Raw genomic sequence first — 12,641 nt, 5'->3', positions numbered from 1 at the left:
TCTGGCCGTGGTAAATTTGCAGAACGTGGAAGTCATCCAGGTGACAGTGGCGATGAGAAATCTGGACCTTACAAGACCGAAAGGTCAGGAGGGAATCAGAGCTGGAGATAGAAATCTGGGAGCCATTGGCATAAGGATCATATTTTAAGTCACAGGACTGGTATGACCACTCTCCTAGACTAAGGAGAACATACGTGGAGGAGAAGAGAAAGTGGCCAAGGACAGAGCATTGGGCAGAACTTGGAGTGTTTCAGGAAGGAGGAGGTCAACCGGGTAAATGCTGCTGAGACTGAGGAAAAAGCTAGTGGACTGGTTATTATTACTCATTATTTAGGCATTTTAGTCGTTTGTCTGGACTGTTGTCTAAGAAATCTCAGAGACTAACGGAGGATTTACAAATAGCATAGAATTCTTATTTTCCTATCTCTTAAGTGGAACTCGAACTTCTGTAGGTATTTAGGTGTTACTGTAAGTATTTAAGGTGAACTGGTTACTGTATGTAAAGGTTCATGTTCTGTCTGCAAGAAGGGTATTCATTAAGATTTCTGAGATTTTCTTCAAAAGCTTTAAGCAGTTTTCAATCCCATAATAGGGCTCTTAGGGGAAGATTTTGGTATATTCTATTTCATAGTTGAAATTTGCCCTGTTATATGCAGTTTACCAAGGATGTTGTTAATAGAGCCTAGATTTGTCTTCAAAGACAGTTTAGTCTGAACCAGTTTCTAGGACCCATCTTTATAGATAATCCTTCCTTCATTTAATGGCTTTCTATATTTAAAAGGTAGCACCTTTTAGCTAAGAATATTCAGGTTATAAGTGACTCAGCTGCTGTTTACAAGTTTAATGTCAATTTTAAAGTCAGTTTTAAAATAGGTTGTTAAAATTGAAAGACTTACTCCACTTCCATCATCAGTGATGTCAATTCATTTCTCCTCTACTTTGGTGTGTGACGATGTCAGTCAGTTCTGTTGACTCCTCCTTTTCTTATCCCCAGAGGTGACCAGTCCCGGAAGAGAGCTGGGGATGAGTTGACTTATAGTAAGTAATGATGCTCCTTACCATTTTTGATGGTTTTGTGATATAAAGCAGCCACTGGCCATAATGATGTCCACAGAGTTCCTGATGGTGGTCTCCAAGGGCACTGTATATGGGCAGGGTCAGACTGTTCTGTAAGCCGTGGCAGCTCTGAAGCCCAGTTGCTGGTGGTAGTGCTCAGGCAGTTGTCAAGAGGCTGCCAGTTCTTTCGTCTCCACTAGAATGAGATAAGTGTCCAGACTCAGTGCCAGGTGATATGGTCCCCTTTCTCGTCATTCACAGCCACGGGGTTTTGAGGTTTTTTTTTCCTGATCTACTTTTGGGAGAAGGATGAGAAATATGTGTCACATAAGCAGATTTCTACCATTATCAGATAGATGTTGGCTGCTGTTGATACTTCTTCCCCTTCCAATTTTTTTTTTTTTTTTGCAGACAGCTCATCAGCCTGTGCAAGTTCCAGAGGGTACAGATAGTGAATGTATTGAATGTACTTTACTTCCTGAAAAGAGGACACTGGAGCTGCAGAGACTGTGTTCAGAGCACAGCGGGGGTCCCGCAGACACTCAGGAGCCGTGTCACCAAGCTGTTCTTGGAAGAGGATGCTGGACTTCTTGCTTTGGTTTGTAATTTAAAAAAAAAACAAAACAAAACTAACAAAAACAAAACAGTTGCTGCTAGACTTGGGGATGGTTTTGAAATGGGACAATCTTTTAACGAGTTTATCTACAGATTCCGTGAGGAACACACATCATGAAGAGTGACCATTGCTAAGTGAGATCCGGCAGCCAAAATCAGCAGCTTCCTCCAAAAAATATAAGAGCAGAAGGATTTTTTTAAAGCACTTGTTTTGTTCATTTGTGGACTTAGCACTTTGGCAGATTGGATTCACACATCAAGATGTCTTTTGCTTTAAAATCAAGCAGATCATTACAAAATACAGTATTTTTCACCCGTAACCAAAACGACCCCCTTTAAAAACAAAAAAAGAGTTGGTCTTTGTTTAGCATTAGAAAGTCTCGTTACAGGAAAATGCTAACTCTGCTTTCAATGTAACTTCTCCCCTCCCCCCACCCCCATCAGTTCATAACTCTTTTCTACTCTGTGCCTTGAGCTTTGTGCACTTTGCAGCTCTGTGACCATGTTGTCAAACTCACAAATGCTTCCCGAAAAAGCTGATAGCATTACAGTCTGACCGCCAAGATGTCGGGTATGACCTCATAGCAAGAGGCTGAAATCAGTGGGGAAAGAGGGACATGCTGCACACGGGTCAGATTTCCCCCTGCCTCGCAGTGGTGTTTTCTTGTTAAATGTTGGGGACCAACTCTTTAGAACATTTCCATTCCTCTGTCATTTAACAGGCTCTCCCCAGCTGCTGTAGTGTTGGCATTATGCTAGTTTAGGGTTGGGCAGTACTTTAGCACTAAAGCTACCTTTTTAATACTGTTGAGAATTGCCCAGTGGTCAAAGCTGGTTTCTATGATGCTCTAGGAAGCAGATATGGTTATTAAATCCAAACATAATCAATAGTGTGGTTTTCCTGATCAGTCTCATTTTAAATGGGTGAGATAAGTACTTAAAAAAGTCTGCAGTCTGTATCTTTTAAAAGATTATATTCAAGTGTCATAGAGAAGAAGTAGCACTGTGTTTTAAGGCTCCCTTCTGGCTCTGGCCAAGCTAGATTTTCTGTTTCCATACACTCACAGTGCTCTTTAGTTCCTTAGTGCTCTTTAGTCCTATAAAAGACTCTGAAGCTTACCCTATTGATTTTGAAAGGCAAAGGAAAATAGATGCAACAAGGGAAAAATGATTTTCTGCTCAGTTTTGCTTAAATCTAAATCGAGCATATGCTTGACTCTTTTTGGCTTTGTTGGCTATGTCAGACTAATTTGTCTCTTCAGAGGACTAGAGGCAAAAAAAGAAGACATACCAGGGATACTGACTATCACACTTGCGATTTCCAGGTGGTTCATAGAATTGCCTCTGCCGGTTCACTTGGTGCTTTTGCAGAGAGCAGGCTCGGGGTGAGTTCGAAGTGGAGTGTTAGGAGCAAGTCAAGTCATTGCATAGAAATCCTCTTATTTGTAAAATTAGTATTCAGAGAAGCAAAAGTTAAAGGTTGTCAGATTTATTTTTTTAAGTACTTATCAACCAGAGTTGGTAGATTTTGAGGAGGACTTTCACGTGTGCTCCTTTAATGCCGTGAGCATCTTGGATTGTATTGATAAACACTGAATTACTGTTAAGACTATTAACAGGCCCTTATTGTGCCCTGTACGATTTGATTTGCCACATCATAACATTCTAATGTCAAGGAAGAATTCTCTTTTATCATGAAGTTCAAATTTTATTTTACTCAGTGGAATCCTTGCTGCAGGCTTATAACACCTGCAACCAAATTCTCTCAAGTAGTTTTAATAATAATATTTCTGAAAAGGAATGAAGTTGGAATGTTTCATTAAATGTGGATGAACTCTTCATTATCCTAGTAATGTACCCAAATGCTTTTTCTGGGAAGGAAGTATTCTTCGGCCAACAATGGAACCTTCCCTATAAAAGCATCACATTAGGATATGAATTGGCATTAAAATCTTTGGATGCTTTTTGCATTGTTTAGTTAATGGGGGAATATTTTGTATTGTCTTCTTTTTATTATTATGTGTGTGTTAACAAAGTGGGCAGAGTAAAGTTTGCAGAATTTAGTCTCTCTGTAAATTTTTGCACAGTGGCTGCAGCTCGCTATGGGTGAGGGCTTAGTGGTGCAAAGCTTTGATTGGAAGGCACTGGAGGAACACCTCCCAGTACATTCAGCCTGGTTCTTACTCATCTTAGCCTTGTGAGGTATACTGCAGTATGAAGAATTTATTTCTTTAACTCAATAGTGACCTTGTTTATTTAATTGGGATTCTTAACAAAATTCTTAGTCTGCAGTGAAGAAGTAAGAAATGCCTCCATTTTGTGTTGACTAACACTGTCTGCCTAAAAGTATTTCCTTCACGTGTTCACTTGTGTTCTTGCCAGTACAGTATGTAGTTTACACACCATAGTTAAACACTGGCTTTTTATGGGGCCCAAATCATCAAAGGCAGAAAATTGTAAAGCAGGTTGATCGTCTCATGAGTCAGCACAAGTAGTTGGTTTGCCAAATGGGCTAGTGTATACATACATGCAGCCTGAAACTGGACCCTCCAGAGAAAGCCATTTCACTCACTTTGGAATGGTGACACTTAACATCAATAGATGATCGTTGTTTGGAGAGATGGTACTTATTTTAAAGCTGGCATTAGGCTTCAGTATGTGTTGTCTCATATCCTTCTCTAGTCACAGCTGCACCCTAACCTGACTGCTGTGCTTTCTGTGGGGCAGAGAGCAAAACCTGGCGTTGTGACTCTTCACATACTACGTCTTAGATAAGAGTTAGTGAAAAGAGACGAGACTAATACCTGGGCACATGAGTTGTGCGTTATTAAATTTTGTGGAGAAGTGACTTTTTTCCCTGTCCCTTTTATGAGTTGGAGGCGGTTCCCCTCCCCGCCTTCGGGGTGCGGGATGAAAGTCACCGTGTGAGTAAGTGAGCTTGCAGAAGAGTGGGCTGTGGCAGTAACGCTGCACGCACATGTATCCCAGTGCCACAGCCCGTGACACTGTCACGCCTCTTGCTGCACGCCATGCTTTCTGTCAGGTTGCAAATTTGCACACACAAAGAATTCCTCAGGAAGAGTTTGCACACACATCACCTCGCTATAATATTCTGTACCGGCCAGACGAGGGGTTTGAAAGTTTTTCAGCACAAAAGGAGAACTTCAGAGTGGTGGTCTGTGCACACGTACAAACAAAGGTAATGGTGATCTCGCAAACACAGTTGGTTTCCGGAGCTAAGTGAGCAGGAGCGCTTGTGTCGTCGTATTGAAGAAGCTGTTTACTCTCCCAGGGTCACCCTTCAGATCTCGTCTTCTCACTGAGACTGGCTCTGTTTTCTTCTCTCTGTTTTTTATTGCAGTTTATTATTTCCATGATTATTACACGAGGCATTACCCTTGAGCTAAAATTCAATTTTCCAATAAGCAGCTAGAATTAGATAACATTGTTCTATGAATATACACTAATCTGGGTTATTAAAAAACTTCACAATTAAAAAACAAAATAGAACCCTTGCATTAGTTATCCAGTCATTGTTTGGATGTTTGGGTTTTTTTTTTTTTTTTTTAATGGTATCTCATTGAGCTTCAGAGTATTACTTTGACTTTAATTCACTTTAGACCACTTAACGGGACTTTAAAATTTAAGATCAGAGTATGAATCCCTTGACATACACCCAGAAGAGATTTATAAGGACCTTTTTAGTTGTGATTACTCTTTTCAATAAGATTGCACAAGGTGAAATTTATGTTTATCAGAAGTAAAAACAGAGGTCATAGTTATTCATAGAGAAATGGCTTTCCTGTTATTTTCCTTACCAAGTTGAAATTTGTCCCAGTTTTTGGCCACCAGGATCTATGAAAGGACCTATGTTCTTTTCAAGGGAAATGATTCCTCTTCTATTCCCACTGTTGATTAAATAAATCATTGACACTTTCCCATGTCCACTGGCCAAGACCTCATTTCGAACCTCTTTCCAGAGCCAAGTGGCACACGTACCTATACTATTTCTGCTTATGTTGGTGGAGTGGCTGTGGGAGCATTAAAGAAAATGCTAATCAGAGGTACATTCTTATAGGACCGTAGGGTATATTGTACCCCTGCTGACTGGAAATTATCTTCATTTCTAGTTGGATTGCATTGTTCAGAAATGCAGTGTGTTATTGGCTTATAATTCTGGGAAATTGATAGTGTGGCTCCGAGGTGAATTCTGTGGTTTGAAAAAAATAAATATTTTGTATTCTCAGATGTCATTTCAATGTTGTGACTATGTACTAAATGCAATAAGACTATGGCTGTTCTCTTCAAAGGGTATGTCTTGTTCAACAGTTGGCAATTTCATTGCCCTCATTGGCCCTGTTTGTCAATATTACAGCCATGCAATTCAGGAGTTGTTGTTCAGATGTGATGTTGTGGGGAGCTATGACTGGAGACAGGAATGCTTGCGAGTAAATGGGAGGCCAAATGCAGACAAAACGCTTCTGCCACCCACCAGCATAGCCAGAGCAAGGGTGAAGCGGTGAGTCTAGTTCCTGGTGGTCCTTTTCTGTCAGAAAGCGTGGTGGGGCTTAGAACAGGGTGTTCTGTACATTAGCTCTTTTATGAATCCAAGAAGAACAAAATGGTGGATGAAGCTCTTATTGACTGGGGATTCAGAGCCACTGACTTTGGCTCTGACCTTTAACTCTTGCTGGATTTTGAATCACTCCTTCTGTATTAGGGTGTATACCATCACTCTAAAACATTGTGGTTAATGAAATAAATCTTGTACAGATGTCCTTGGCCTTGTTATGTTAATACCTGGTTTACTGGAAGTTTGTTTTAATACAGAATATATGGTTTTGCTTATAGTACATTCATGATGCTTCCTTTAAATGATAATGACACTCCGTATTCTACCACATTCATTAGCCTGCAGCATGAGTGGCCATCCTGACCTCTACAACCAATGTGAGTGTGTGTGTGTGTGATGATGGTGATCAGTGATGACCAAATTGGATTTATCTCAGGAATGCAAATTGGTTAATGTTAGGAAATCAATTAATGTGACAGACCCATCTATCAACAGATTAACATGTGATCAGATTGTCTGTGAAAATCCAAAATATCTACAAGGCAGATTAGTAGCCTTGTGAGTTTATCAGGGTTGCTAGAACACAATCCATATGCAAATGTTGATTACCTTTAAATGCAGCAACCACAAGCAGTAATGTCTGTAAATTTTTAAAATATTGTTAAGAAATAGAATTTATACTAGGAACAGAAAAGTCATAAAGTACCTAAAAATCTTAATAAAAGATACATAAGCCTTTTAATGAGAAATTGAGAATTTTTAAAAAGCACCTTTGTTGACATAAATAGACAGTGGTTGGTAAGATCATCTCAGTCTCAACTCTTTCTCCGAATCTGTTAGTAGATTAAAGAAATTCCAACAAAAAATCCCAGCTGATCCTAATATCTAAATGGAAAAACAAAGGACCATGGATATCCAAGATACTTGTAAAAGAAGGTGAGGTGTGAGGAGAGCTAGGATTACCAGAGTATGACCCTTACTGTGAAATACAGTGAGTGCTTAAAACACTGTGGAGTTGGCACAGAGATGATAAGTAGATGAATGGACAGGAATAAAGAGCTCAGAAACTGACCCACTCATGTTCCAGAACCAAATTTTGTTAAAAGATAGTCACTGCAGATCAGTGAGGAGGAGGAGGACGGATTATTTCTTAAATGAGGCTTCAGTAATTTTTCAAAAAGGAAAAAAAGTGAATTGGACTTCAACCTTGCACCAGACACAAAAGTCAGTCCCAAGTGGATTAAAGATTTACTGGATTAAAGTTAAAACTGTAAAACTTATAAGATGGTATAGAAGAATATTTTTTATGACTTTAGGGGGAAGGGGAAAAGGTACAAACCATTAGTTAAGAGAGAAATAATTTGGCTGCACTAATAGTAACTACTTTTGTTTACCAAACATGCCACAGAATGAAAAAGTAAGGCCAAACTGGAACAAGATACAGATAATCATGATATATACATAATTGTTAAAAAGCACCTGAATGTATATCAGTAAGAAAGCAACAACTCAGGAGAGAATTGGGCAAAAAGCACAAGTAGGCATTTTACAGAAGAAAGAAATGGCCCATAGGCATGAAAAAATGTCCAGCCTTATCAGTAATCAGGAAACACACCTGAAACCATAAATAGCAGTTTCTAGTCCCCATATTCAATTCAGTTCAGTCGCTCAGTCGTGTCTGACTCTTGGCGACCCCGTGAATTGCAGCACGCCAGGCCTCCCTGTCCATCACCAACTCCCGGAGTTCACTCACACTCATGTCCATCGAGTTGGTGATGCCATCCAGCTGTCTCATCCTCTGTCGTCCCCTTCTCCTCCTGCCCCCAATCCCTCCCAGCATCAGGGTCTTTTCCAGTGAGTCAACTCTTCTCATGAGGTGGCCAAAGTATTGGAGTTTCAGCTTTCTCATCAGTCCTTCCAATGAACACCCAGGAGTAGTCTCCTTTAGAATGGACTGGTTGGATTTCCTTGCAGTTCAAGGGACTTTCAAGAGTCTTCTCCAGCGCCACAGTTCAAAAGCATCAATTCCCATATTGGCAACAATTAAAAAGTCAGGAAGCAGGGGAGGGATAAATTAGAAGCTTGGGATTAGCAAATGCAAGCTACATATAAAATAGATAAACAACAAGGCACTACTGTGTAGCACATGGAACTTTATTCAGTGTCCTGGGGTTAACCGTAGTGGAAACGTATGTATGTATAACTGAGTCACTTTGCTGCACAGCAGAAATTAATGCAACATTGTAAGTCAACTGCAATTTTAAAAGGGGGGGATGGGTCAGAAAATACTAAAAATTGCAGAGGTCGTGACAACAGGAACTTCATCTGCTACTCTGCGTGTAAGTCAGTACTACCACTTTGGAAAATAGTATTAGCTAGTGAAGTTGAACGTCAGGTATATCTTCCAGTTTTAGAGAAAATCACGTCATATGTGAATACCCAGGACCCATGTACAGGAATGGTCACAACAGCAGTGTTTGTAGTAACCAAAAAGGAAAAGAGCCAGCGACCCATCTACAGGGAAATGAAGAGATGAAATGTGTGTGTGCATGGCATCTGTGTCGAGTCCTGAGTGCAGCGCACAGCTTTGTGTGTCAACCTGGGTAAGTCTCAGAAACCACATTGAGTTAAAAAGAAGCAAATCAGAAAAGTATAGTCAGCCTAATTAGCCTTATATAAAGTTCATAACCAGGAAAAACAGTATATTGTATAGGGATTCATAAGTAGTAAAACTGTAAAGAGATTTATTAACATTTAAGACCATGGGGCTTCCCTGATAGCTCCTGGTTCAATTCCTGGGTTGGGAAAATGTGCCAAAGAAAGGGATAGGCTACCCACTCCAGTATCTTGGGCTTCCCTGGTGGCTCAGCTGGTAAAGAATCCGCCTGCAATGTGGGAGACCTGGGTTTGATCCCTGGGTTGGAAAGATCCCCTGGAGAAGGGAAATGCTACCCACTCCAGTATTGGAGCCTGGAGAATTCCATGGATTGTATAGTCCATGGGGTCTCGAAGAGTCGGACACAACTGAATGACTTTCACTTTTCAAGACCATGGTCTCCTTGAAGGTGGGGTAAAGGGGAAGTGAGAACAGAGAGAAACACTGGCTTATAAGCAGTTGAGAATTAGGAACATTCTGATATTAGTAAACATGTCAGTTCTTGAATTAACATCTAAATTCAGTGTAAAGCCAATCCAAACACCAAAAAGTATTGTAAGTATAAATAAAAAATTTGTGTGAAAGTATGAACAGATGAAAATAAAATCTTCATCAAAAGGGGGAAAAGAAGAGGAACTTGCTGTACCAAAAAATACTTTTTTTTACAATGGTAAATTTTTACACTGTTGTCAAAAGACAAGTTAATGGAAGATGGTTTAAAATAGACTCAAATGCTTTTAAGCGTGGTAAAGGTGGGTATTTTAAGTGGTTCTGATCATGACATATTATTCAGTGGAAGGTGCTGATACAGCTGGCAAAAATTCAGTCATACGGTACACCAAAAACAAATTCCAGATGGACTAAAAGTGAACAAGGTTAAAGTTATAAAAACTAGAAGACAATACCATTTATATTTTCTTGAGGTGGGAGACGTTTGTTCTATGAATGTAAGCAATGGTCTGAAAACAGAGCCCTGTGTAAATCAATCACCCGCCTCACTATGTAGAGCTCTGACCCAGCATTTGTACATACATACATATTTTTAAATTGTCTGTGTACTATACTAATACACGTAAGACAAAAAATAGATGAGAAAAAAAGATGAGGTAAAAATGTTTTAAAATACTTTTTGTGTGTATTGTGGTTAAAAAAAAAACCCTTTACTCTTTCTGAAAAGTTTAGTAAGAGCCATATTATTAAAAATGCTTCATTATTTTTGAAACTTCTAGTTTTAACACTTCACAATAAAAGCAATGTGTGATTCTAAGGTAAGTTTATTTTAATGCTAAGTTCTTATGGCTATTGTAGCTGGAAAAAAAAAAAAAAAAAAAACCCACTTCATTAAGACGTGGGTCCAGATGACTTGGCTTTCTGAGAAACAATACTGTCTTCAGTTCCATCTCCTAGTCTTAAAGTGTTTGTTGAAATCTTTGTAATAAAATTCCATCTGTCTCACTGTTCCTAACTTGTTCTTGCTCAATAATTGAGTGTGGTATTTTTATTATTAACAAATGGGTTCAAGACCTACTGAAACTCACTTTTGAATTTTAGTTCCCAAGTTTGTGTGTGCTCTTACAAGAGGTTTTATAGGTGACCGATTTTGGACAACACATTTTTGTAAAGCTGGAATCATGTCTATCCATTTTTGAGATGCTCTTAACATGAATTTCTTCAGAAAATAGCAACTTTCTTTCTCATTATTAGTATAGCATCTTTACTTTGAAGAGTTGGATAAAGTCTGTCTTTTTTGTTTTTAAAGTACCTTCATGATTGCATTATTGACAGGCACTTGTCACCACAAAAAAGGTGGCAAATTGCAAACGTGTTTTTATCACTAAAAAATAAAGAACATATTTAATACCGACAATACTTTATCAAATGTTACTGTGAGATAACCAACAAACCTCTTCTGGGATTTAAATTTCTCCATCTCAGAAAATGGGGCTACTCAGGTGGCTCAGTGGTAAAGCATCAGCCTGCCAATCCAGGAGCCGCAGGATGGCTTAGATTCCTGGGTCCGGAAGATCCTCTGGAGAAGGAAATGGCAGCCCACTCCAGTATTCTTGCTGCAATAGCGATAATCCCATGGACAGAGGAGCCTGGCAGGCTACAGTCCATGGGGTCGCAAAGAGACACAACTAAAGAGTCAGACACAACTGGGCATGCACGCGCACACACACACATCTCGTAAAACATTGTAAAAATGCTCTCATGTAAGATCACGTCTAAGTCCGGTTGCCTTGTGGGGGCGCTCAGACCACAGTTTTCAAGAAGAGAACGATGGTGGTGTCCCCACACTGTGGAATCCCACTGCTCCTTTCAGAATACATCCCTTTTAACCAGTACTGGGGGAGTGAGGCCTCGCAGGTGCTGCAGTGGCTAAGAACTCACCTGCCAACGCAGGAAATGCAGGCTTTGCAGATTCAGTCCCTGGATCAGGAAGATCCCCCGGACAAGGAAATGCCAGCCCACTCCAGTGTTTTTGACTGAAAAGTTTCATGGACAGAGGAGCTGGCAGGCTATAGTCACAAAGTCGGACACTACTGAGCTGAGCATGCATGCACGTGTGCATGGGGAAATAGAAAACCATTAGAAAACCACAGTAATAATTGCTGTAGACAAGATCTACTGATGAATGCTAAATTGGTATGTGGAAGTTGTTGAAGGAGAAATAGGATAGTTGGATAAACTCAAAAGTTGTCTCTCCAAATATTAGTGTGGTTTAACATATGTATAGAAATTCTTTGATATTTCTGCCTTCAGGAAGTGGAGCTTAATTACGCTCCCCCTGGATATGGGCTGTACTCAGTGACTGGCTTCTGAGTATGGAAAAGGTTTCATCACAGAGAAACCTACGGTAGCCCCTTAACCAAGTGGTCACGGTTCACAGTCCAACCATGAGTCACGTGGTATCCTACCCCTGAGGAGGACACTTCACCTCTGTGGTGTCAGACAAGAGGGAGACTTTCTCCAGGACACCCGACTGCCCCTCTTAAAGGTCAGGGAAAACCAAAAACCTGTGACATGTGAAGGTAAGTACAGAGTCATAGTGGCAAAATGGCATTTGGCATCCTGGGATTGAAAAAAGATACAAGTGGAGTAACTGGAGAAATCTGGATAAAATCCCAGGCATAGCGCTGCTCTTGGTGACTTCTTTGTTTCGAGAAATGTCACGGTTGTCAAATCAAATTGTGTGCTTAGTTTGTGTCCAACCCTTTGTGACCCTGTGGACTAGTCCACCAGGCTCCTCTTGCTTGGGATTTTCAGACAAGAATCCTGGAATGGGTTGCCATTTCCTCTTCCAGGGATCAAACCCATGTCTCCTATGTTTCCTGCATTCCTTTACCTGCTGAGCCATTGGGGAAGCTCGTACCATGGTTACCTGGAGTTTAAACCCTAGGGGGAACTGGGGGAAGGATTTATAGAAACACTGTCCTGTCTTTGCAACTCTTGGTATGTAAATCTAAAACTGTTTCCCCAAGAAAGCTGCTTTTTTAAATCCCATGGGTTTCTCAGAATTATAAGGGGATATGATTCCTCTGTAGAGAACCACAGTGATTCCAGTGAACACATAGCTATTTGGGGCTGGTGGCTCCTCAAAAGTCTGTTTTGAGATGGATAAAAATGTCCATCCTCAAATTGGAGGGTCTGAGCTTAACAAACTCTCATGTGAATCACATGTTTCATTCATAGCTCCTCTTGCTGTAGTTGATTGTACATGTTGGCTTCCAATCAGGGTTA

General features: G+C 40.2%; 1 protein-coding gene across 1 annotated transcript in view; it reads left to right on the top strand.

The window, feature by feature from the left end:
* CACUL1 (CDK2 associated cullin domain 1) overlaps window positions 1–10,360 on the top strand; it is a 72,653-nt gene extending 62,293 nt beyond the window's left edge. The window contains exons 8-9 of the mRNA XM_070780922.1: window positions 995–1,038; window positions 1,468–10,360. Coding sequence (XP_070637023.1) covers window positions 995–1,038; window positions 1,468–1,508 — 85 coding nt within the window. The 3' untranslated portion in view covers window positions 1,509–10,360. The remainder of the gene's footprint in view (window positions 1–994; window positions 1,039–1,467) is intronic.
* The last annotated feature ends 2,281 nt before the right edge of the window (window positions 10,361–12,641 follow it).

This window comes from Bos indicus, chromosome 26, assembly GCF_029378745.1.
Source record: "Bos indicus isolate NIAB-ARS_2022 breed Sahiwal x Tharparkar chromosome 26, NIAB-ARS_B.indTharparkar_mat_pri_1.0, whole genome shotgun sequence".
NCBI lineage: Eukaryota > Metazoa > Chordata > Mammalia > Artiodactyla > Bovidae > Bos > Bos indicus.
This window is presented reverse-complemented; position numbering and strand designations above follow the sequence as displayed.